General features: G+C 35.3%; 1 protein-coding gene across 12 annotated transcripts in view; it reads left to right on the forward strand.

Annotated features, from left to right (window-relative positions):
* LOC123308048 (transient receptor potential cation channel trpm) overlaps window positions 1-24,597 on the forward strand; it is a 285,453-nt gene that overhangs the window by 243,007 nt on the left and 17,849 nt on the right. For 10 of the 12 annotated variants that reach the window (XM_044890584.1, XM_044890574.1, XM_044890579.1 and 7 more), the window contains 8 exons: window positions 1,826-2,015; window positions 6,652-6,863; window positions 6,985-7,140; window positions 7,211-7,303; window positions 8,506-8,562; window positions 8,979-9,167; window positions 22,468-22,816; window positions 23,880-24,025. In XM_044890584.1, coding sequence (XP_044746519.1) covers window positions 1,826-2,015; window positions 6,652-6,863; window positions 6,985-7,140; window positions 7,211-7,303; window positions 8,506-8,562; window positions 8,979-9,167; window positions 22,468-22,816; window positions 23,880-24,025 — 1,392 coding nt within the window. The remainder of the gene's footprint in view (window positions 1-1,825; window positions 2,016-6,651; window positions 6,864-6,984; window positions 7,141-7,210; window positions 7,304-8,505; window positions 8,563-8,978; window positions 9,168-22,467; window positions 22,817-23,879; window positions 24,026-24,597) is intronic. The other 2 variants (XM_044890580.1, XM_044890583.1) reach the window with 2 other exon arrangements.

Consider the following 24,597-nt stretch of genomic DNA (forward strand, 5'->3'; position numbering starts at 1 on the left):
AAATGAGCGCCGCGTCTGGATCTCAAAAATTCACTGGTGGGTTTCCTTGTTTGCCGAGTTGTTTATATTCAAAACCTTTTCTCTCAATTCTGTCAACCACTAGGTGATGGAGTGAAAGTGACGTATGAGGTGCGACCCTAAATTTTTACGCTCAACGTGCCACACCGGATGGCATAGCTTGCACATCAATAATCCAACTTTTATAGGACCAGGGAAGGCTCGCATTCTCCCTAATTGAATTCTGCTGAAAGAGTTCCCGTGCAGAAATTCTCGAGCACTTAATCGAATTCTGAAGTTTGTCAATGAACCAGCTGACAGCGTTATATGAAATTATCATGTCAAAGTCAAGTTGAAAACGAAAAATTTAATCCGCCATATTGAATATAAAAAATAGGCTTCTCGGTTCATGAATTGAAATAAAAGGGTAAGCAATATTAGAATCAGAATATATTCTGAATATATTCTTCTCCATGTTGAATGTTCGAAATCTATGGAGAAAATCTTCCTTGTCATCTGATCTCACCACTTCATTTGTTAATTTCTGAAATTGAATTTCATTCAACTTCGGGGTGTGATATCCCCGCTATCTCAAAAGTTTCGAATCTGTTATCGATCTTATTCATTGGAGGTATTAGATAATGGAAAATAAATCTTCATATCTGCAGATGCCGGAAGATGACCCAATTTTTGTGAGGGTCGAAACATATATGTATATATAGGAAAAATTTGGAGCAGATATGAAGATTTCTTTTCCATTAAAACGTTTACATAAGCGATTTTTAGTTTTGGATAAGTTGTACGTTCTCTCACAAAAAGAGACTGACTTTGAATTATTCTGTACCCCCTTCCTTCTAAAGGGTTTCGAACTATCATTGAATTGACGCCCGCTATGATGTTGAATTCATTTATTTCAAAATATGTATTGCATCTGGCCACAGTTCCCACGCACTTCTCACATTCGTCAAAGTTCAAATCTTGTTGATTCATAGCCAAACCTGTCAGCAAACTTGGGCTTATTAGTGAGTTTCGATTAGTTTCAATTTTCCTTACAAATCAAGGCGCCTCTTCAATACCACTCGGTGAATCATAATACGATCAGTATGCTTCTAAAGACACACCTCCGAAAAGCGCCATCGTTGTCAGCAAACACGTATTTCATTGACACGAATGAGAACACGGTTCAAAATTTAAAATAAAAAAGATAGCTCAGGCTTGCACCAAGCTGAACAGAATCTGAGCGAAGCGCTTTTCCGAGGTATATCGAAATTCATTTCATAGCGATAAGATTCACGCTCCAATTTCCTCAACTACTCTTTCAGTATACTTAATAATTAAACCGGGAAGTTTAAGTATACACCATACTTTCCGCACTGGTGTTTCACAAACATGGAGACCGCAAGGATTATAGGATTTTCTTCATGGTAAATTTAGAGGCACTGCGGTGCCCGCTTTCGTTTACGAGATATGCAAGCCTGTAGCGATAACGTTTTGTTTTCGTGAAGAGCCGTTTTAATTTTGAATATACAGAATGAGTGAAAAGTATTGGACATAATTCGGTAGTTTCTGTTTTGTAGAAAATTGCTCGAACAGGCCATCTTTTTCTTTAAATACCCAATAATTGAGGAGTTTGTTGTGCACCTTCTACGGAGGGTTGGAGGGTAGTTGAATTTTCTCAAATAACCACGATCCAGCGAACGTATTTCTTCAGCCAAGGAATTATTTGTATCTGGTTTTTTTTTTTTTGATGGGGCAGCCAAAAATTCTTTACGGCAAAACTGCCCACACCTCCTCTTTTGACTATTCTAATCAGCCTGATTGTTTTCAGATTTGGGCTGTGTTGATGAAAAGACACAAAATGGCTCTTCTGATGTGGCAACACGGTGAAGAGGCACTGGCGAAAGCTTTAGTAGCATGTAAACTTTTTAAAGCCATGGCACATGAAGCTGCAGAAGATGACATGGAAACAGAGGTCTATGAGGAGTTACGCAGTTACGGGAAGGAGTTCGAGAACATTGGTAAGTTAATTCTCTATTCTCATTGTTATCGTTATATTTTATCATTCTTGCAATTGTTTCTTGAATATAACATCAATATATGTAATGATATTTTCATACAAATAAAGTTAAATATGTGATATTGCACACATAAGTGGCATTGAATATAAAACACAAAATGGGAATTTTTTGGGAATCAAGCAATGAATTAAGGGAGTTCAGTACTTCAGTAATGACCGCTTCATGTTTTTATTTTGAACTAGCTGACCCAGCAGACGTTGTCTTGCCATAGCGAGGGATGAATGGGATAATTAAGTAATTGGAAGTAAAATGAGAAATGAGAAAAAATTAAGTTAAATAGTTTTTTATTATCAACTTTTTATTCGCTTATATTTATATAATATTGTGTTAATTTGAAATGAACATCGACTTTTTCTATGCGGTTCTCCTTTGTAAACAACATTTTTCGATCAGTCTGTTACATAAACAAATGAATTGGGGGTTTGTCAACATAGGAACAGGCTATACATACAATCTACCGTGTGAAAAGCATGAATTTTCGAGATTGATGCTGCCCACACTCAAGAGCGATATACATATTCATTTCCATTGCGAATGCAAATCGCACTGAAAATTTCAGAAGATTAATTTGTTTCAACTTGAATGTAACTCACAAAACTTTCAGTTTAAAGTGATAGAAAGGTGCTAGCACAATCGCGATGTATACATGTAATACTTAAAATTATTATACCTACTAACCACTAATCACTCAGAAACACAATAAGCAATTAACTCATAAACCAAATTAATGGAACCAACGATTCCGAAGAACGAATAACGCTAGCTACTCATGAACGAGCGTAGGAAATCGATAAGTCGAAACATCCAAGCACAACTTAGAACGGTTTCGGGAACATTGTCCATCATCAGTACAGTGTAGCGCTGAATATTTTTGAACGAAATTTGATACACAAAATGCTGAACTTTGAGAAGGTTAAAACAATATTAAGATCGTTTAGTTCATTCAATTCATTTGTCAATTGTCAATCACTTGTCCATGGAGGGCAGACTACCCAACTCACTCTTGCGTTCGAAATTTTAATTTTGTCTTGTTTTCTTGAGTTGCCCAGTTTCCCAGGCAATTTTGTTGAATTTTTCTTCCACTTAAACATTCCACGAAGTTCAGCCGTTTTTACGTCAAGCCATCAGGACAACACAAAACAGGGCATCGTTTTGATTTATAAAGACAATGACACAAAAGCACTCGTCTTCGTCTTACCGTTGATCCTCATTTTTCTTGGAATAATTTTCATCAACAGTTGTATCAGAATGAATTAACTTAACAATCACTTTGAAATCTTGTTTTTTTTTAGTGAACAAATAGTTTAAAGGATGGTGAATTCTTTTTTATCTAATGTGACGCATTCAGTTCGAGGTGGGAGTCCAATTTCTCCTTTCAATTATTTTGGAAATATATCATTTTGTCGATTACAAAATTGAAACATTCCTATGCCGATATCTAGAATTACATTAATTGTTGCAATAAACTTTGCTAGATTTCATAATCGCGATCGTCATGCGAACCCACACCTGGTGCTAATTCATAGCGTGAAAGCTAATTATGGATTCCATTTGATTAATCGTTTTGTTCGAACTCCAATGAACAGGACAAAACAAATAGTTCATCCGAATATCCGATAATGCAAAATAACCAGCTGCTATCTAGATAGAATTTATTCCCTTGTGGCATTTTCGGAAATAATTCGATGCATTACCTCTTCTTTTCTATAACATCTGAAAATATGCCTTTTCATATAAAAATTATTAATCAATTCGCATAATCAGTACCTCGTTAGTAAAGATAATCAACTGAGAAGGCTTCAGCAGTCCACAATGTAATTCCTTCAACCATCTGCTTCAAATTAAAGATCTGTTTCTAAATCTCACTAATAGATAGTGGTTCGAACCCAGTGTACTATGTCTTAGCACAAGTTAATAAACATAAGTCTCCCATCTATGTAACCTTACCTAAAGAAGAATTATAATAAAACCTTTTATTTCTTCAACATTCAAAAAAACCAAAATTTAATTAGCGATCTATAGGATCAGGTCTTTTCTGGACCAGAGGAGAAGGAGCAAAAAAAATCTGAATTTATCAATTATAAAAATATTCACTGAAAGACAAAATGTAGCATAAAGTGCAAAAAAGATCATTAAAATTTAATATTTTGGTGTTGTTCGTCATATAACACCTAGTCATTTTATGTTAAGTCTTGTTTATACAGGCGAAATGCTCAAAAAGGAAAACCTTTCCTGCCTGAGTGTGCTATTTCATCAAATAGCACAAAGTACAACAGTACCGAACTCATCAGTTCGGTACTATTGAACCTTACCTACATCTTCGTAGGTTCCGGGCATGAATAATTGAAAAAGGCATCTTGTATACAGATATACCTTGTGCGACCGTTTACCTTTTGGTGAAGTGCCTGATTCATTTCGAAATTCGTAATGAAGTAATTTATTTATAAACCTATTTTGAGGGAGTCGAATGTCAATCTCAAGGTCACCTTCGAGGTCGAATCAAGGTCAGCCTTATTATTGATTTTTTGATATTCTGATGTATTTCTCTTTTTAGGTTCATTTTTTTAACTTTACCTACAGGTATCTCCAGTAGTTCTTTTGTTATTTGCGCCATTTCTCGAAAAATTAAACTATAAGATGCTACCGTCAAACGGGGTGGATATAGTGGGGTGAAGTGGATCAACCGTGTTTTCCCGCATATTTTATCGCGTAACTCATAGACAAGACCCTAAATGGCCGCGAAAAAAACTCTGTGTCTACTGTTACCTCCTAAGATTGCTAACTCGTGCCTTGGTTACAATTCTGGATGGTTAGTTTTCTCACAAAAAAATATGTTCGTACTCTCTCGAATGAACAGTTTTTCAATTGTTCAACTTCAATTATATATTTGGCAATAACTACGATAGTTATTCTCACCTAAACTTTTACAAGTTACGTATAAACTAGTTGGAATTATGTTCCCCATTTCGAAATCAAATGTACCACCACAGTTCTTTAGGAAAAAAATTATTTGTTACATCACTCAAAAATGAGGGGGGAAGTCGATCACCAATGATTCAGTCATGTTTGACCATGTTGGACAATGTCGCAAAAATACCCTTTTAGTATATCCGCATGCATATATAGCTCTTGAGAAAAGGCACCAAATAATTCGCAAAATCCACCTGAAGCAAGTTACACGTGGCCGGCAAATCTTTACTCTGGAAGCGAAAGAAGAGAGAATTGAATCTCTACCTTCATTCAGTGGCGCAGCCAAGATTTTGTTTGGGCGGGGGGGCTTTACACCGAACGATCGTTCAATGTTCGTACTAGAAAAAAATTTGAATTGTTTGTATCTTTGGGGGGGACTTGCCCACTTCCCTAGCTGCGCCAATGCCTTCATTCAAAAGAAATTTTATGTTCGTTAGAGATTTATTTTCGTTGTTTATTGTATTTTGTTTTGAAACAAAACATGTTTAGTTTCACACAGAAAGAATAATTTAATTTTTTAGTTTTTCAATGTCGTACTTCTGATTTCACAACATCTGTTGGTCTTAGGACTCAAAATAGATTTTTTTTTCTGATCCACTTCCACCCTCGTATAGTTAAAGTGAATATCCATTGATTTTTAAAATGTGATCCACTTCACCCCAAAGTACGAGGTGAAGTGGATTGCACTTCAACCAAAAAAATTTCAAAAACTGTGCAGCCAAAAATTTTGGTAAATAGGCCAATCGAGAGCAAAAGGATCATAGAATCTATACTATAAACGCCAGCCCGCTCGTACTGATACTTTGAATCTTATTCTCGATTTTTGATCCACTTCACCCCGTTTGACGGTATATTTGCATAGTTCTCAATAAAGCAATGTGCATGAGCAGTATAGTACCAAAATCGCACTACTCAACAGTAATCAATTTCCTTCATCCTACCTTCAGGTCGGGTAGATGAAAATTTGTACCACAGGTGATAAGTTTTGCTCTCTATGAGCAATTTTGTTACATTAGATTGCCGACATCGATAAGTTGTGTATAGATTTTAGATTGATCGTGGTACCACTGCTGATATGTTTTATGAAATCGGTTATCAAAATATTATAAATGTTTTTTTTGTAGGTTTTTATAGAATAATCGAATTATGGTCACACTATGGGTGGCATTATAGGTTCTGATTTACAGGGCGTTCATGCGTTCAAAATTTCATTTTAGAAAAGGGTTATAAGTCGAAACAATGGGAGCCCCAGATTTGTCTTGCGCTTAGGAAACTCAGGTTTCCATAGATTTGAACTTGTTGCAACCTAATCCTGTGGAACTTTATAACTATTCAAAAAAAATCTGTATTTTGAGCCTACTGAAAAGTTAACTCTGAAATGTTTTCAACATCTTTTTATAAATTTGCTTAATGACACTGCGTAGGATAGCAGAATACTCTTAAACTAAACGTTTATTCCATGGAGGTAATACCAGATTATCGATAAAGGGATGGAAGAATAAGATTCGCTCTGGTAGACGCCTTATTCATTCATGTACTACCAAGTTGAATGCTAATAAAAATCTTGTTGATGAAAATTCCTTATGGAGAAATTCTTCGGTTTCAGCTCTTGAAGTACTAGATTACTGCTACCGACAAGACGATGATCAAACTCAACAACTTTTAACCTGCGAACTGCAAAATTGGTCAGGGCAAACTTGTTTGAGTTTGGCTGTTGCCGCAAATCATAGAGCGCTTCTTGCGCACCCATGTTCGCAGATAATATTAGCCGACTTGTGGATGGGAGGGTTGAGAACCAGGAAAAACACCAACCTCAAGGTAATCTAGAAATAATGATAAATAATTTTAAGATTAATTCATTACCTTCAGAATTCACAAAACTCTTCTCTCTTATTACTGAGAAAATAATGTTCAAAATGTAGACGTTATCAAATTACAGGTGATATTAGGATTACTGTTTCCTCTATATATCCTATCATTGGAGTTCAAGTCGAAAGAAGAGCTTCAACTTATGCCACAGACCACCGAAGAACATATGGAACTAGAAAACGAAGACGATGATAAATCAGATTCTGAAAAAATTCCAGACGCAGAAGTGAGTAACTCCGATTAATTGAAGAAAAAATGAATCAATGCTCCCTCTAATTTCATTGTGTTATTTATAGCATAAACTCATTAGGAACAACAAAAGGGTCGTACGAAATCACATTAAAGTGACACCTAAACCAAAACATTATATTATTCAATTCAAAACGAAAGTAAGGATATTTGGAAACATTTCGTTACACATTATTGTATTTTTTCGTGACGTGCAGCACTTCATAGATTTATCGTGAGATCCAGCTTTAGCACTTTTGTATATACCTACGTTCTGATGTTGTCAAATATTTTCATCACTTGCAGTTCGTATAGTTTTCTCTGTCGTGGGAAAATACTCCTAGGGAAAGGCGTTATTTTGTGATTCATACTATAAAATGACCAATTTTATCAACATTGAAATATTTTTTAAGATGCTTACATCATACACTTATTATCCTGTACTGAAGAGAAAAATGTCGCTAAACTCTATTTATTAATCAATTAATGTTATGCTCTAAATCGTTCTAAAACTGAAAAACTACCGTAATGTTAACAGAAAAACAATCTCGTCGAGAAAGAGTAGATGCTGACCATGGTTTCGGCCTCATTCGACCTCGTCAAAGCAACACAAGTCATACACCTACGAAAATGGAACGAATTGACGGCCCCTTTGTTCGATGTTAATGATGTAGGATTTCAGGATATGATGTTGGAATATACACTAGCGACATCTGACAGGAAACGCGTACCAACTTGATTACTTTCTCTATCAGATGTGTTGCATTGACGAGGTCAAATGAGATCAAAACCATGGTCAGCATCCACTCTTTCTAGACGAAATGGTATTTCTGTTGATACTTTGAGCGATTGCCAGTTCAATTTAGATCGTGACATTTTGTAATTTAATATCAGCGGGTGTTGCAGATGCATACCATGGTATGAATCTGAATAAATCTCGTTTATTATTTACCTGCTTCACTCTTAAACTACAAGGCGTTAATAATTTATGATTGTTTGAAGCGAATCTTCTTGTGAAATTGAAATACCATACAATTCGTCATTGTAGCACCGCTTTAACTGATTCATTCAAAATATTCTCTGCAATTTAAGCCACACTTGTAATTTCTGAGACTTACATCCCGAAAATAGTACAGCCCACATTTATGATGTGCCCAAAGTAAATTTTTATGTTTTTCAAGGTTTCACCTGTTCCCTACAATTCTTCAATCGAGGGAGAACTATACGAATCTACACTAGCTAAAATTTCGATCTGAAACTCTGTATGAATTTTGAATGCTTTTTTCACATGCTTGATGTTCAGATTCTCTTTTTATTGAACGTACTTTACAAATCAGATGATAATTAAATGAATCTATTATAGAAAAATGCGAGGACGTTGAGTATTCGAGGCAGAGCGACAAATCCACAAGGTGTAAAGGTAGAAGTTTGTAAACCTCTTGGGAATGACTGTGTAGTGCTTATTTGGGCTTTTCCGTTCTCCAAATTGATTTATCTTATTATTGAGTATTCGATTATAGTTGTTATCATTTTTATTACTCTTTATTTTCGAGTCACACCTGCAACTGTACCCCCACAGATGAATTTCCTACTGATGTTTTGTTTTTGTTCATGGCTTTCAATGGGTAGATCTTTGTTTCGACTGCTATAATTTCTGTAAACGTGATGAGTTATTTATGAATGGTTATCGTACTCGAATGCAAGCCCAACGGATCCACGCTCAGGATTAGGAATATTGCCATTTTCACCGCTTTCCGAACTATATTTCCAAGGTTGCTTGGCTTGAAAACGGGTGTTTAGATAAAATATTTCTGATGGATTTCTCGAATTCAACAGGCTCTTCTTACGGAGACTTTCGGAAGAAGTGACGTTTTTTTACAAGAGAATGGAAAACCATTCGGAGGCTTGGAGGATGGTAGGGCATTTTCAGATTTCGGAAAAATGCCGAAGCAACGACAACTCAGGGTGAGGAAGAAGTTGTACGAGTTCTACACGGCACCAATCACCAAGTTCTGGGCAAATTCTGTAAGTAATTTATGTATATCACGGTGTAAAAAGCATGAAGAAATAGGAATATACGCAGTTGTGGTAGTTTCACTTATTTAGTTTAGATAACCAACTAGATCGTGACCATATCTTGAGTTCTCCATACTAACAATAAGAAAATTAAACTCTTACGATCTTAAAGGTATAGGATGTATTGGAAGACACAAACAACTGCAAACACTTCATTCGTGCTCACAAAAAAACTAGACTAAAATCAACTCTGTTACTTTTCGATTCAAACCTGTCTCCTTTTAAAAATTTTAAAAGGACATCAATGAATTTTAACCACTGATTCTGATACATTGTGAATTCCCCAACTTTGGCCTTTTGTTCTTTTTTACAGTCCTTATAAATTGTTACATCGCAGTTGGCTTTGAATTTTTCCTTCTTTGCTACTCCATACTAACATAAATATCACGGAATTGCGAATTATAGCAGTCATTCTGCTCATTGTAATTTCTTTGATTAAAATTTCGTGAACTTTCTGTTTGTAACCGTAAAATTAATTGAAACCTGCAACATGAAAATCTTTCGATGCCTACAGTGGACTGTGATGATACAATCATTACACCCTGTTCTTTTTCACATACAAGTTCTAGTATGAGAACAGAATCTGAAGGAAGTTTTAAGTTCAAGGAAAATGTATTATGAAACTGGCTGTTAGAACGAATTTTCAGATAAACAATCAGAATATCAGCAGCGAGGATTATATTATCACCTTGTATATTTTCTGTGGAAGCCCTTTGGGGAACGTGTGTCAGTTTCTGGATAATGCAACTGTTTGACACTTAAAAATATTTCAACAGTAGATTCTTGAAATATTTGTACGAGTAAAAGACTCACCCTGTATATTATTTCTAAATGATTATATGCCTCAAAACAGGCAAGCATACAGGAATTCTAATTAATTGATTAGTGAATACTGTTGAGGATAAATCAACATATTTGATAATTTTTTCAACAATATTCACATAATAAGTTTCATGTATGCAAATCTAATATTCAAGTTATAATACATTGAAAACGAACCAGAAAATATTGTTAATAGCATGGAAATCGTCAAAACTTGAAAACTTTTTGAATTAATGTTATGGAAAACAGAACACCCAGTATATATATGATGATGTTCCTATTTAAAATGAATTGAGACTCAATTGCGTTTCTCTGCAAAAATAGAGGGAATCTTTATTAACAGTAACAAAACTCACAATATTACAAACCTGCAAAAATAGAGGGAAACAACATTTAAAGCCTCTAATTCAACCTTCTTCAATATAATTGTTAAATTGAATCTATTTATTATGACAATTCGAAAAAACTTCAAAATTTATTATAAAGTGTCAGTTCGGCCATTCCAGGTAACGCGAATATAATATTTAAGAAAAGCTCTGCGATTTTAATGCTTTTCTTTACATCTCCCCCCCACAAACTAGAATGTACGTACTCGTTCATTCATTAACAAACACTGGACACAATTTCGTTATGTGAAAAAGATTTGATTCTGCTCTTCTGTGTCCAGTATCAACTTGATAGATTGAATCGGAAATCTTCTTCAGAATTTCGAATGGTCCAATCCTCAATTCTTCCAATTTCTTCCTATTGAGCCGATTTCCATTTTCTACATAGACTAGGTCTCCCTCTTTGAATTTATATTCTTTCCTGTGTGAGTCGAAATTTTTTTTATTATATTCATGTGATCTCACTGAATTTTGAAATGCTATTTTCCTATCTCTTTCTAAAATTTCTCTGGTACATCTTGATTTTAATTCACTTGGTAGAATGTTAATATTTTCGCCTTCCAAAAGATATTTTGGAGCAAACTTCGTGACTGTGTGTTCCGTTTCATTATATTTTTCTACACATTTCTGTGCAATAGAAGACCATGCAGTTTTTTTATCACTTTCATTAATTTTACATCTAATTTTATTAACCAAAGTTTGATTTAATCTTTCATTAAGACCATTTGAAAATGGTGCATCCACAGCAGTAAAAACCAATTTTATATTCTCTGTCATGACGAATTGTTTGAATTCTTTCGAATTTATACCAGGATATTGGTCCGTCAATACCATATCAATATTGTAAGCTGGTGTCACTTTTTTCAACAGTTTTATGAAATCACCAGAGCTTTGATTTCTCGATGTTGATATGTAGGCGTATCTCGTAAAATGATCCACAAGAAGATGTAAGTATTTTTTTGTAGACCGCAATCCTCCAAATCCTCCAATGGTATCAATAGACACAATTTCAAAGGGTCGTGTTGCTGGACCTAATTGTGACATTAACCCAAATTTTGGTTTTCTCCTTGATTTATTCCTAATGCAAATTTCACATTCATCACAAATTTTTTCAATGTTTCTGTTGATATTGTCTGCTGTATAAAACGGTGTTATTTTATTTTTCATCTGTGTCTGTCCAATGTGGCAGTAGAGATCATGGACATTTTTAATTAAAGTTTTGCTGAATTTTTCCGACAGCATAATTTTTTTTCCTCTCTTATTCCGTTTGTAATAGATTCCATTTTCTAATATTAGTCTTCCATTTTCTAAATTTAAATTGTTGTTTTGGTCATTTTTAATATCTTCAAGGTTTATCAAATTAACTACTTTTAAAAAATCGTCATTATTTTCATAAGATTCTAAAACTGGATTCCTACTCAGACAGTCAGCTTCTTGATTTGATTTTCCTGGGTTATATTTTATTTTTAAATTGTATTGGGATAAATAATATATTAAATCTCCTAGTTCCTCGTCAGTTCTAGCCTTAATATTCATATTTTCTAATGGTTTATGATCTGAGTAGACTACGAATTCTTTTCCCATCAGCCAATGTTGCCAATATTTCACAGCTTCTTTTATTGCTAGACATTCTAGATATATTGCCTTCTTCTTTTTTTGCGCTTCATTTAATTTTTTTGAAAAATAAGCTACCGGTCTGCTGTCCCCGTTTTCATCTTCTTGTTTCAGCACCGCCCCCACTCCTTTGATACTAGCATCTGTATAAATGCTTATTGGTAATTCAGGATCGAAAATTTTCAGGAATGGTTCAGAACATAGCAATGATTTAATTTTATTGAAAGATTCTTGGCATTCTCTAGACCATATAAATTTCACATCTTTCCGCAATAAATTATGTAATGGATCCAGAATGACTGCACTTTTTGGAACAAACTTATGGTAAAAATTTATTTTTCCTAAGAATTGACGTATATTTTTTTTTGTAACAGGTATTGGAAAATTTTTCACAGCTGTTAAATTATCTTTCAGGGGTCTAATTGAATTGTTTTCTATTATATGACCTAAATATTTGGCATGATTATTCGCAAAATTACATTTCGAAAATTTTAGTCTGAAACCTTCTCTATGAATTGCTTCCAACAATCTCGATAGATGTGATAAATGTTCTTCAAAACTTTTCGAAAAAATCAATATGTCGTCTATAAAATTAACTGCAAAATCACATAGTTTGTATTTTCTTAAAATGTTACTCAATATCCTTTGAAAAATAGCTGGAGCAGTCCTCAATCCAAATGGCAGACATGTCCATTGAAAATGACCTTCTTGTGTTACAAATGCAGTTTTATATCTATCTTGAATTTTTAAAGGAATTGACCAGAATGCGGAATTTACGTCAAAAGTAGAGAAATATTTACAATTCACTGTTTTAATCATTAAATCCTCAATCAAAGGAAAGGGTTGTGATTGAGGAACGACAATTTTGTTCAATTCTCTGAAATCTATACATAACCTTGTTTTTCTGCCGTCTTCTTTTTTATAAGCCAGAGTTACAGGAGCAGCAAATGGACTATAAGATTCTTCAATCAAATTTTTTTCTAATAATTTTGATACTTGATTCTCTATTTCTTTTCTGTCTTCATTTGAACATCTATATGGACGTTTGTAACAGTATTTATCTACCATTAGGTCGATATGAGCTTCATAATATCTTACAGCTCCAACATCATATTTATCTTTCGCAAATACTGATTTATATTTTTCTATCAATTTATTTATTTCAGATTCTTTGTATATATCTAAATGATTGACGAATATCTCAAATTCATCTGTATTTATATGCTCATTGAAATTTATCTCATATCTATTCACATTTTCATGTTCATCAGAATTTGAAAAATAATTCTCTTCATTCTTTTCACCTTGTACATTAGGAATATCTAAAATTTTTGAATTCAGAGAATTGTTTTCAACAAAGTTTCTTAAGATCATATTCTTTTGTTCCAGATCCTCAAATTGTGTGATCTTCAAGTCTTGATCTTGTACTAATTTGAAATTTTTAATGCAATCCAAACCAATTAAAAAATCATAACTGAAATTTTCATTGTCTACTACATAAATGTCCATAATTTTTTCTATATTGAAGATTTTGATTTTAAGGGTTACCATACCTTTTGTTTTTCCATCACCATTAATAGTCCTCAAGTTCACTATCTGTATGTTACTAGCAATTTTTGTTGACTGTATCTTCAATAATTTTGCATTAATCAACGATACATTCGAACCTGAATCATATACTCCAAAAACTTCATGAATATCATTCAATAGTAACCTGACCTTTATTAATGGTGGCACATCTAGTTTTTTTGGATTCTTTTCATTCAATTCAATCTCCAATGCAGTGTTATTCACGGTCTTCAAAACTCCCCCATGGTTTTCCTTTTTGAACCAGCAATTCTTCTCAGGATGAAAACGTTTACCTTTTTCTTTACTAATACAAATTTGGCATGGTTTTTTTTCATCATTTCGTTTGGGTTTTTCCTCAGGATTCATAGTTTTTCTTTTGTCGTATTTATTACTATTATTCTTTGCAACCAAATGTTCAAGTTTTCCAATTTCATTATAAAGATCTTCAGTTTCTCGTAAAATTTCTCTATCAATTTTATCTGCAACATAATTAGGTAGACCAAACGCTATTAGGTCTATAAGTGTCCCAGTATCGATTGACTTCCTCACTTCTAATAATAATTTCTCTTTTTTCAAAGCATATTCAAGCAATGAACCTGCTTGATATTTGAAGGCTAAAGCATGTCTGGCTGGTGACCATCCTTTGTTCGCGAAGGTATCACAAAAATTTCTCTCCCATATATTCCATTCTGATTCTATCGAATATTTAATCATCATACAGCTGTACCACTCTGCTCCGGAAAATTGCAAGAAATGTTTTAAAATTTCAATTTTCTTTTTGTCCTCATTTACTTGGAAACGTTCACATTCTTTATTAAAATTTTCAATCCATTGGTTTGCATTCAAATTTCTGCCAGTGAATTTCTCTATCATGAAATCATTCGCAACTTGTCCTAAATTCTGTGATTGAAATTGGGTTGGCTTATAGTTGATTAACTTCTCTACCAAATTTTCCAAGATTTTTTCTGAGCCAGTTGGGATAGATTTATCAGTATTTGTTTCTACCTTGATCTCTTCCAAATAAATATCATCAAACTGTACATTTTTCTCTTCATCCAAATAAGTTTTCGATATATCTTCCGTTAGTTTTATCCATATTCTTCTTTTTTGATATCTTTTTGTTAATGATTTTTTTACTTTCACATAGTTTGGAGTGTTAATAAGTTGCTGGTGCAAATTAACTGGTTGGTATTCATCTGGTAATTCAAAAACCTCTCCATCAGTTGTTGCTATTGAAGTTACACATATAATGTTTGATTTTCCATCCGCTGTTGGTTTTACGGTGAAATCAAATCTCAGTTTATCCATGATTTGTGGAATAGATGCAGAAAATGTTGTTTTATAATGAAGTTCCTATTTAAAATGAATTGAGACTCAATTGCGTTTCTCTGCAAAAATAGAGGGAATCTTTATTAACAGTAACAAAACTCACAATATTACAAACCTGCAAAAATAGAGGGAAACAACATTTAAAGCCTCTAATTCAACCTTCTTCAATATAATTGTTAAATTGAATCTATTTATTATGACAATTCGAAAAAACTTCAAAATTTATTATAAAGTGTCAGTTCGGCCATTCCAGGTAACGCGAATATAATATTTAAGAAAAGCTCTGCGATTTTAATGCTTTTCTTTACATATATTAAGTAATTTATCACAAAAATGTTATATAGACTAGTGTTAGATGAGTCGACAAAAATTTTTTTTTTTTTTTAGTATGTCATTTATTTGGAGAAATTACAATCTACTCATAAGGTATTAAGTAATTTTGATGTAAGTTACAACATGAAAGTGAAATGTCCAGTGACATTTCTACTTATTCTGCACTAGTCTAGTGGTGCTGTGGGAGATCTTCAGGCCATGATTTTTTGAGTCTTCTGATGTTTGGTCCTCCTGCGTACAGATTCTGGATAAGATCGTTAGAGTGTCCCTGTAGTCGTTCTTGGTATTTAGCAGAGGCGGTTTTGATGACATCAGTTACGTATGGGATTTCGAGATCTTCATGTAATCTTTGGTTTCTAACGTACCATGGTGCGTTAGCTATCGTTCGAAGAGTTTTTGATTGGAATCTCTGAATTATTTTAATTCTCGTTGGTTTCGCACAACCCCATAATTGTACGCCGTATGACCATATCGGTTTTAAAATTGCTTTGTACACTGTCATTTTGTTTTGGATGGATAGTTTTGATTTTTTTCCGATTAACCAGTACATTTTTTTGAGTTTGATGTCAAGATGTTTTCTTTTTGCTAATATATGTTTTTCCCATGTGAGCCGTTGATCTAGGTGCATGCCTAGGTATTTTACTTCCTTTTTGGTAGGTATTGCTTTTCCATTTAAAGTTACTTTGGGGCAAGTGCTGGTTCTTGTGGTGAATATGACTTGGACTGATTTGGTCTGATTTATGGTCATCCTCCATGTTTTGTACCAGTTGTCAAGTTTGTTTAGGTGATCTTGAATGTTTTTGGAGGTGGCCAAGGGGTCGTCATCTGAGGACAGTATAGCTACATCATCAGCAAATGCAGCAATGGTTGTATTCGGAGTTTCGGGCAGGTCAGCTGTGTAAAGTAGGTACAGGAAAGGCCCTAGGACACTTCCTTGTGGTACGCCAGATTTGAGGGAAAAGTATCCTGATGTTTCATCATTGTATTTGACGGAGCACTTTCTATCGGAGAGGTAGGACTTCAGTAAAAGGTAATAGTTGTTATTAAGGTTTCTTTTTATTTTATAAAGCAAACCTGAATGCCAAACTTTGTCGAATGCCTGGGAGATATCTAGAAATACGCCGTTGCAATAGCATTTATTTTCAAGAGAGTTGGCTATTTCATTAACTATTCTGTGGGCTTGGTTAATTGTTGACATTTTTTGCCGAAATCCAAATTGGTAATCAGGAAGAAGGATGTTCGTTTCATGGTCCTCTTGAATTCTTTTTAGTAGCAGTCTCTCAAATATTTTTCCTGGTATTGACAGAAGGCTAATTGGTCTATATGACGCTGGTTCGTGTAGTGGTTTGCCATCTTTGTGTATCATAACCATGTGGGCATATTTCCATAATATGGGAAAGTAACTTAGATTTAGCATTCTATTGTAAATAGTGGTTAGGAGCACTATTGCTTTTTTTGGTAGCCTTTTGAGGATCTGTGCAGTTATCAAATCATAACCAGGGGCTTTGTTGTTTTTTAGTTTGCGTATTTCAGCTTTCACTTCTTTGGGAGTTATTGATTTGATTGGTAACGATAATTGGCATGATGCTTCTAAAAACTCTTTGACATCGATTGTTAGCCCTGGTGTTCCTTCAGGTTCTACAAATACCTTAGACAGATGTGAAGCAAAGGCATCCGCCTTTTCTTTGCTTGATCGTGCCCAACCATTGTTTGTTCTTATCGGGCTGATATGTGGTGTTGGTCTTTTAAATTTTTTTGTGGCATTCCATAGGCTGTGATCTGCTGTAGTCAAGCTTTCTGTGTAGGCTTCGAACGACGCATTTTGGACATCTCTTTGTGCTGCCGAGAGAACCCGAGTTAATCTTCTATACTGATGTAGATCGTTGATGTTTCGTGACCGTTGCCAAATTCGCCTTGCCCTTCTTTTTTCAGATATAAGTTGTCGTATGTGGAGAGGAGTGCTTAAATAATTTGATACTTCTTGTGGGTTCAAGGGAGTAGCATGCCAAGCTGCTTGTTGAATCGTACTGGTGAAATGTTCCACTGCTTCATCTAATTGAGTTGGGTCTTTAATACTCATGTTGCTCAGGTTTTCAGTAATATAGTTGCTGAAGTGTTCCCATTTTGTATGTTTTGAGGCTAATTTGGGTGGAAGCTTTGTTTGTATGGGTATACTGTTTAGGCTAACAACAACAGGCGTGTGATCAGATGTTAAATCATAATGTGATTCCACTAGGCAATTTTGTGTTGGAATACCGTTCGCTACAAAAAAATCAAGAAGGTCAGGTAGTTTTCTTGGGTCTGTTGGCCAGTATGTGGGCTCTCCGTTTGAAAGGTGTTCATAATGTTTGTCAGTCATAGCCCGGTGTAGGTTACGCCCCTTGGTTGTTGTAAGTCTGGAGCCCCAAAATGTATTCTTGGCATTCCAGTCACCGCCTACAATGAATCGGCTTCCAAGAGTGCTGAAGAATTCCTTATACGTGTCTGTTGAGATTGTATGTCGTGGTGGACAGTATACTGATGTTACGCATAGATTTCCGTTGTTGGTTTTGATCTTAACAGTCGTAGCCTGAATGGCGTTCGTTTGAAATTTTTCTAGTTCGTGATGGGATATGCATTTTTTTATTATTATAGCTGATCCTCCATGAGCAGTTCCATCAGGATGAATTGTGTGGTAGACTGTGTAGAATGGAATAGTAAATACTGTTCGACTGGTGAAATGTGTCTCAGAAATCAGTAGGATGTCCACCTTGTTGAGATCTAGGAATGTTTGGATCTCTTGTTTGCGATTCATCAGACCGTTGGCATTCCATGTTGCAATTCGGAGAATATTATTTGCCATTGCTTACAAGGGTAGTGAGTAGATTCAACATTATGGTGTTCTGGTTCAGTAGTTGTGTAAACAGGCTTTTGAATTCATCAAAAAATGCTGATAACTCCTGGTTAAGGTTGGAAGGTGTCTGTTCCTGATTTTTATTAGTTGTCGCTTCAGCATAGGTTCGTGGAATTTGTGTTTGTGGTATTTGGTTGTTTGATGGTGTTTGGGTTTTTGGCGGAAGGCTTGAGGTATTAATTTGTGGGCGAATGGTGTTTCTGGGATGGCTTTTCTGTACAAGGTCTTTATATACTTGGCAACCCCTATAGTTGGCCGGATGATTACCGTTGCACAAGACGCATTTTGCTGGTGTATTTTTCTGTTTTTGGCAAATTTTTGTGTCGTGTTGTTCTCCGCATTTTACGCAGTTGTAAGGTCTGTAACAGTATGCTTTGGAGTGGCCGTATCCCTGGCATCTCATACATTGTATCAATCCTCGCTTCTTTCTTGGTGGTTCTATGTTGATTCTGGTTCTATTTATAAATTGAATATCATAAACAGTTTTGTTGTTAGGTTGGGGCTCAAGATCAACGAAAAACATATGCAATGGTTCTCTTGTTGCTCTATGTTTCACATTTATTATGTTACGAACATTGTGTCCAGCTTCGTGAAGTTCGTTTTTGATTTCCTCAATCGGAACTGTGTGATGAAGGTTCCTAATGACCACTCTATATGCTCGTTCTTCGCGTATTTGGTAAGTGTGGTGGATTATTTCTTCCTTTCTCAGGTGTGCAGATAGTTTTCTGTAGGTGTCTACTGTGTGCGCGCTTATTTTAATTTTGTCGTTTGCTAGCACTCTTGTGTGAAATGAGTCTTTCTCTATTATCTGTGTGAAGCTATTCAACATTGCCTTATAGTCAGCAACGTCGTAGATAAAAATCGGTGGTGGAGTTGGCATTTTGTTTTCGTTGTTGGCTTGTTTCTTTTCATTTCCGTTGATATTATCGTTTTGGTCGCTAGTTGATGTTGTTGCTAGCGGTGAGAATCTGTTATTTGTTGGTGTTGTGGGCGGACTAGGAGTTTGGGTGGCTGATCTCTTGCGTTTTTTCGCCACCTGCCAGGTATTTTTGCTGTTTGTTTCCATGCTTTCGTCAAGATGTGGATGTATTTGTTGCAGTGATAAATTTCTTGAATATCCTTGATTTATTTCGCTTGATGGGAAACCTCGAAACGGGTCGCTTATTTGGTCATCAGACATTTCTTATAGGTGTGTGGAACACTTTATATTTATCTGTTATCGTCCGGCACGCGCCAGATCTGATAAAAACATCACAACAATATGTTCGCTTTTCAGATTAGAGTTTATTATCGGAATATTATTGCCTTTTCTCACTTTGTTTCGCGAAAACTTTGAACTGTTTTATTTTTCACTTAATTCAGAATTTTTGGCAAGCTAGCTCGATCAATCCGGGTTTTTTAACGCCTGGAGTCGGTGGCTGATTGCTGTCGTATTCAAAAATATTCGAAAACGAATGCTATAATAATCGACGCGTCCGCATGAGTTGAACACACGTTGATGAATAGGACAAAAATTTGAAAGAAATAAATAAATATTATATAATAAAATACAACCGTAGGGAAGAAGGGAAAAATTAAGAATGTGTTGGATCCCCACGATGTCTTATGCACTCATATAAACGTCGGGAAATCTAAGGAACCAAGTCCCAAGCCAAAAAAAATTACTTGTTTGTCTTCAAGAGGAGCCAACGTCATTCTGTCTACACGTTGTTATGCATGGTCTTGTTGGAAAAGTGAGTTTTGGACTGCTTCTGAATATAAGGCAGAACATTTAGTTCTACCACGGTGGTCATGTTGCCTCTAATGAATAGCAAAGGTGACCTTCTTCCATAATAGCCCGATACCATAATTCCGTCATTGTGGTTCCACAAAAAATTCTAAAACTTTGGGTTCTCGTCTTTCACCATGCCTTTCTCACTCTTCCACGCCTCCACTGCCATCATGCATGCCCAAAGAGAATCACAAAGGTGGCACCAAGCCAGTCGATCACTTTGGTGTCGAAGACTTCGAGGTAGGACAAAATGAGGACGGTATGAATAAGTAAGTCTAAAACTTCTGATGTGGCTATGAATAGTTTGCATTGAAATTGACCTGCAACGCTCAACAAATTATTGGTCAGCAGACTAATAGTGGATGTGAAACTTTTCCGTAGAGCCTAAGGCTCATCGTATACGGTCTTCTTAAAGAGGGTATACTAAAGGACAAACCAACCTCGCATAGGTTCACTCATCTTAGACCGCTATCAAACTCGCGATGAAATTCGAGATGAAAGCAGCTCTTCACCCCTAATAGCACACAACGTCCTTGGGACGTCCAATTCATGTCCATTTAACGTCGGAACGTCCATGTACTTGATTTGTATGTCCTTTGGACGTCCGTTTCCGGACAGTTTTAGGACGTCCAAGATGGATATCCATTGTTAGTCCAATTTATGTACAATGTCCCTATCGGATATCCATTGGATGCCCGTGATGGACATAATACGGACCATATGACACATGTCCGTATCATGTAGTCCCAAAATGGTCCCTGACCGACTTAATACATGCAATGTCAAATATATGTCCTTACTGGATATCCATTAGTTGTCCGTGATGAACATATTACGGACCATATAACTTGTACATATATATTACATGGTCCGTATAACGTCCATGACGGACACCTATTGGATATCCGGTAGGGACATCTTTTGAATGTCCATACCGGATATTCACTAGGAGTCCGTAAGGGACGTAATATAGACCAAATAACATGTATAAGTTACATGGTCCGTATAACGTCCATCACGGACACCTATTGGATATCCGGTAGGGACATCTTTTGAATGTCCATACTGGATATTCACTAGGAGTCCGAAAGGGACGTAATATGGACCAAATAACATGTATAAGTTACATGGTCCGTATAACGTCCATCGCGGACACCTATTGGATATCCGGTAGGGACATCATTTGAATGTCCATACTGGATATTCACTAGGAGTCCGTAAGGGATGTAATATGGACCAAATAACATGTATATGTTACATGGTCCGTATAACGTCCATCACGGACACCTAGTGGATATCCGGTAGGGACATCTTTTGAATGTCCATACCGGATATTCACTAGGAGTCCGTAATATGGACCAAATAATACATACATGTATATCAATGAACACCAAAATTTAATATTATTTTTCACTAAACTCCATTTTTCCGCTTTGTAGTATATGAATCTCTTATGAATATTATATTATGTTATGATGAACGAAGACTAAATACTTGAGTAATTACTATTATAAAATAATCTATATTTGAGTTTCAAGACTTCAGTTTTTATTATATGGTATTTCTGTATTAATCGACTACTATTCCATAAATCAGTTAACAATATAATGAATATGTTCCTACAAGTAGGTATATCGTATGGTCTCGGTAGCTAGGACGGTTGCACCGAAGACTCAGTAATGCGGTGTCCCCACGTACTCGCGAGTTCGAATCCGGGCCAAGTGTAAAAACTTTCTACTAAGTATGGATGAAAATGAGAACAACACAGAAAAAATAATATCTGCGTCTTAGTGTAAGACATATTGGGTTCTAGGACATTAAAATTCTAATAGATAGGATAGCCAACGTCGTCGTAAATTTTTGTACCGTTGAGATTGCTAATGATGGTCCCAACGGGATATCCATTGGACGTCCGCGATGGACGTCCGAATTCTGTTCAAAGTTGTGACATTTGTACGTCCCTCGGATGTCCACAGAACGTCCATTGTACCAGAAATGGACGTCCCATGGATGTCCGTAATGTCCGAAGAGGACGTCCTATGGATGTCCATAGGACTACTTTGTGCTAATAGGGACATAGCATTGTACGACAATCAAAAGCTATAAAACGCAAATTTTGCGTACTTACTTCTTTCAAACAAACACTTTAACAGAAAAACCAATGTGTAGATATGGTTGAAGAACTGGATCTTTTCTTATCGTAACTTAAGCCCGTTTGCAACAGCCGAGAATTCTCTAGAGAATTTACTCGAAAATTCATGCGCCGTGAATTATATACCGTTACATACGCACTTTCGGTAGAATTCTCTGTTCAGTTGCACACAAAATAATCTCTGCCGTTTTCTTGCGAGAATTTTGTAGAGAATTCTCCAGAGAATTTTAGGCTGTTGCAAACGGGCTTCAGACCTAACATGAACAAATATATTGCTAGAAATTCTCTTAAGGAATTCATTTATTAGGTGTTCTGTTTTCTATGACACTTATTATATTATGAAGATTTAATTCTAATATGCTCACCTTTTTTTTGTACAGATAGCATACATCGTGTTCTTGGTGATATTCAGCTACCTAGTCCTAGTGAAAATGTCCTTCACTCCGAGTTGGTACGAATGGTTTTGCATAGCCTTCATATGTAGTCTTGGCTGTGAGAAAATAAGAGAGCTATTTTCGTCAGAGCCAGTGAGCATAGCCCAAAAACTAGCAGTCTGGTCATGGAATATGTGGAATCCTTGCGATATGGCCGCAGTACTTTTCTTCCTAATCGGTGTGACGTTCAGGATGCAGCCTGATACATTTGACCACGGCAGAGTCATATATTGCGTTAATTCCATTTATTGGTACTTACGAATCTTGAATATACTGAGTGTAAATAAATATTTGGGTGAGTTGACAAATATTCCTTAAACAAATGCTTATATTTTAAAATGGACAAAAGAACAACTAACTCAAGGATTTTCCAAATATACCATCACGGTACGTCTTTTTTTCAACAGAAGTTAGAAACCCGCAGTATAAACCGTTTCACCAAGAATTAGTTACACAAGACTTTCAGGATGACGAAGTTGAAGAAATAATAGATAAAATAGATCCTAATTCTACCTTATCTTGTGATCACTTCATATGGTTTTCGTATTTAGATTAGAAACTTTGCTTAGGTTGCCCTTTTTTCTTCTTATCTTGTAACTTGAGCGATTTTTCATGAAATGTTTCATTGGGATGAGTTTCTATCTTTAGCTCTAACAGAAAAAGACTTACCATGGAAAAAAACAGTATAGAAAAGTGAAAAGAATTTCAAAAAATCATTAGTAAAACCGGGAGTTTGACAACCTCAAGACTGTGAGGTCACCTCACAGTAAAAATGGGATAAATAACCTTTTTTTATTTACCCGATGTGTGAATGAAGAAGGTTCATTTCGAATCATAAACCTCATGTATTAAAAAATTATTTCTCCTCCTTATATGATATTATCTTAATTGAAGAAGGATACACAATAGACACAAAATGAATCAAATACCTGAATAAATGAAAAATAATGATTTATTACTTATAAGGTGTCCCATGTCAAGAATGAAGTCGAGAATCTAAATATCTTTGGAACGAATGACATCTTCGAAGAACTGGTAACGGGGTGCTCCTCGATAAATCTGGGACTAAAAAAGTGCCTTGAAAAATATAGGGTGACCCATTTAAAAATCACCGACTCTCCACTATATCTCTGAAAAGCTGATACTCATAATGAGCATCGAATTTGGGGTACCCTGTAAAGTAGAATATGCTCATCTGTTCCAATGAAACTGTTTAGCCAATGATCTTTACATAACAATAAAATTTGATCATTTAATTGTTTTACTGCTCCTATGGCTTGAATTTTATTCGAAACGATGATAGCCCTGCAATTTAAAATATTGATGAGCTAATTACTATAAGGAATATATAATTTCAGGACCACTTGTAACAATGATGGGCAAAATGGTGAAAAACATGATATACTTTGTAGTACTCTTACTCATAGTTCTCATGAGCTTTGGTGTTACTAGACAAGCAATTAACAATCCTGACCAAGAAGCAAGCTGGAGTATAGCAAGAGATGTGAGTAAAACATTCAATATACTAACCATCGCACATTATTCGCCTCCTTACACTATAAGAACTACTTTTCGTTCTACTCATTTTATAAAAAACAAGTTGATTCACGACTATAAATAAACTAATTGATTTTTCTGAACCTTTAAATTTTTGTTTGGAGAGTGACGGTCATTTTAACCACTTTTTTTAATCTTCCCATGTGAAAAATCTATTTAAGATATAACCTGCCATTACAGATTAATTAATGTCGTTTAGCTGAAAACCTTCCACTAAGGAGCAGATATTCAAAAATGTCCATAAGGACATAAGGAGTATATCTATAAAGCTATATTCCATTCACTTTTATTTTAGCACTCGGTTGGCCATGGAAATTTGACACATTCCACTCTGTATAGTACGAAAATGTGGGATTATGACGCTTGTCAAAACATTTTTGGGTTTTAAATCAGCGCTATGTTGTCCAGTCTACGTAAACTCTCAGTAATTACGTATTTTAACACAATGTCGAATCACTTCGGAAAATATGAAGTTGAAAATATGTGAAGAAAATAATTGACGTTTATACAAACTGATTG

This window comes from Coccinella septempunctata, chromosome 2 (genome assembly GCF_907165205.1).
Source record: "Coccinella septempunctata chromosome 2, icCocSept1.1, whole genome shotgun sequence".
NCBI classification, from domain to species: Eukaryota; Metazoa; Arthropoda; class Insecta; order Coleoptera; family Coccinellidae; genus Coccinella; species Coccinella septempunctata.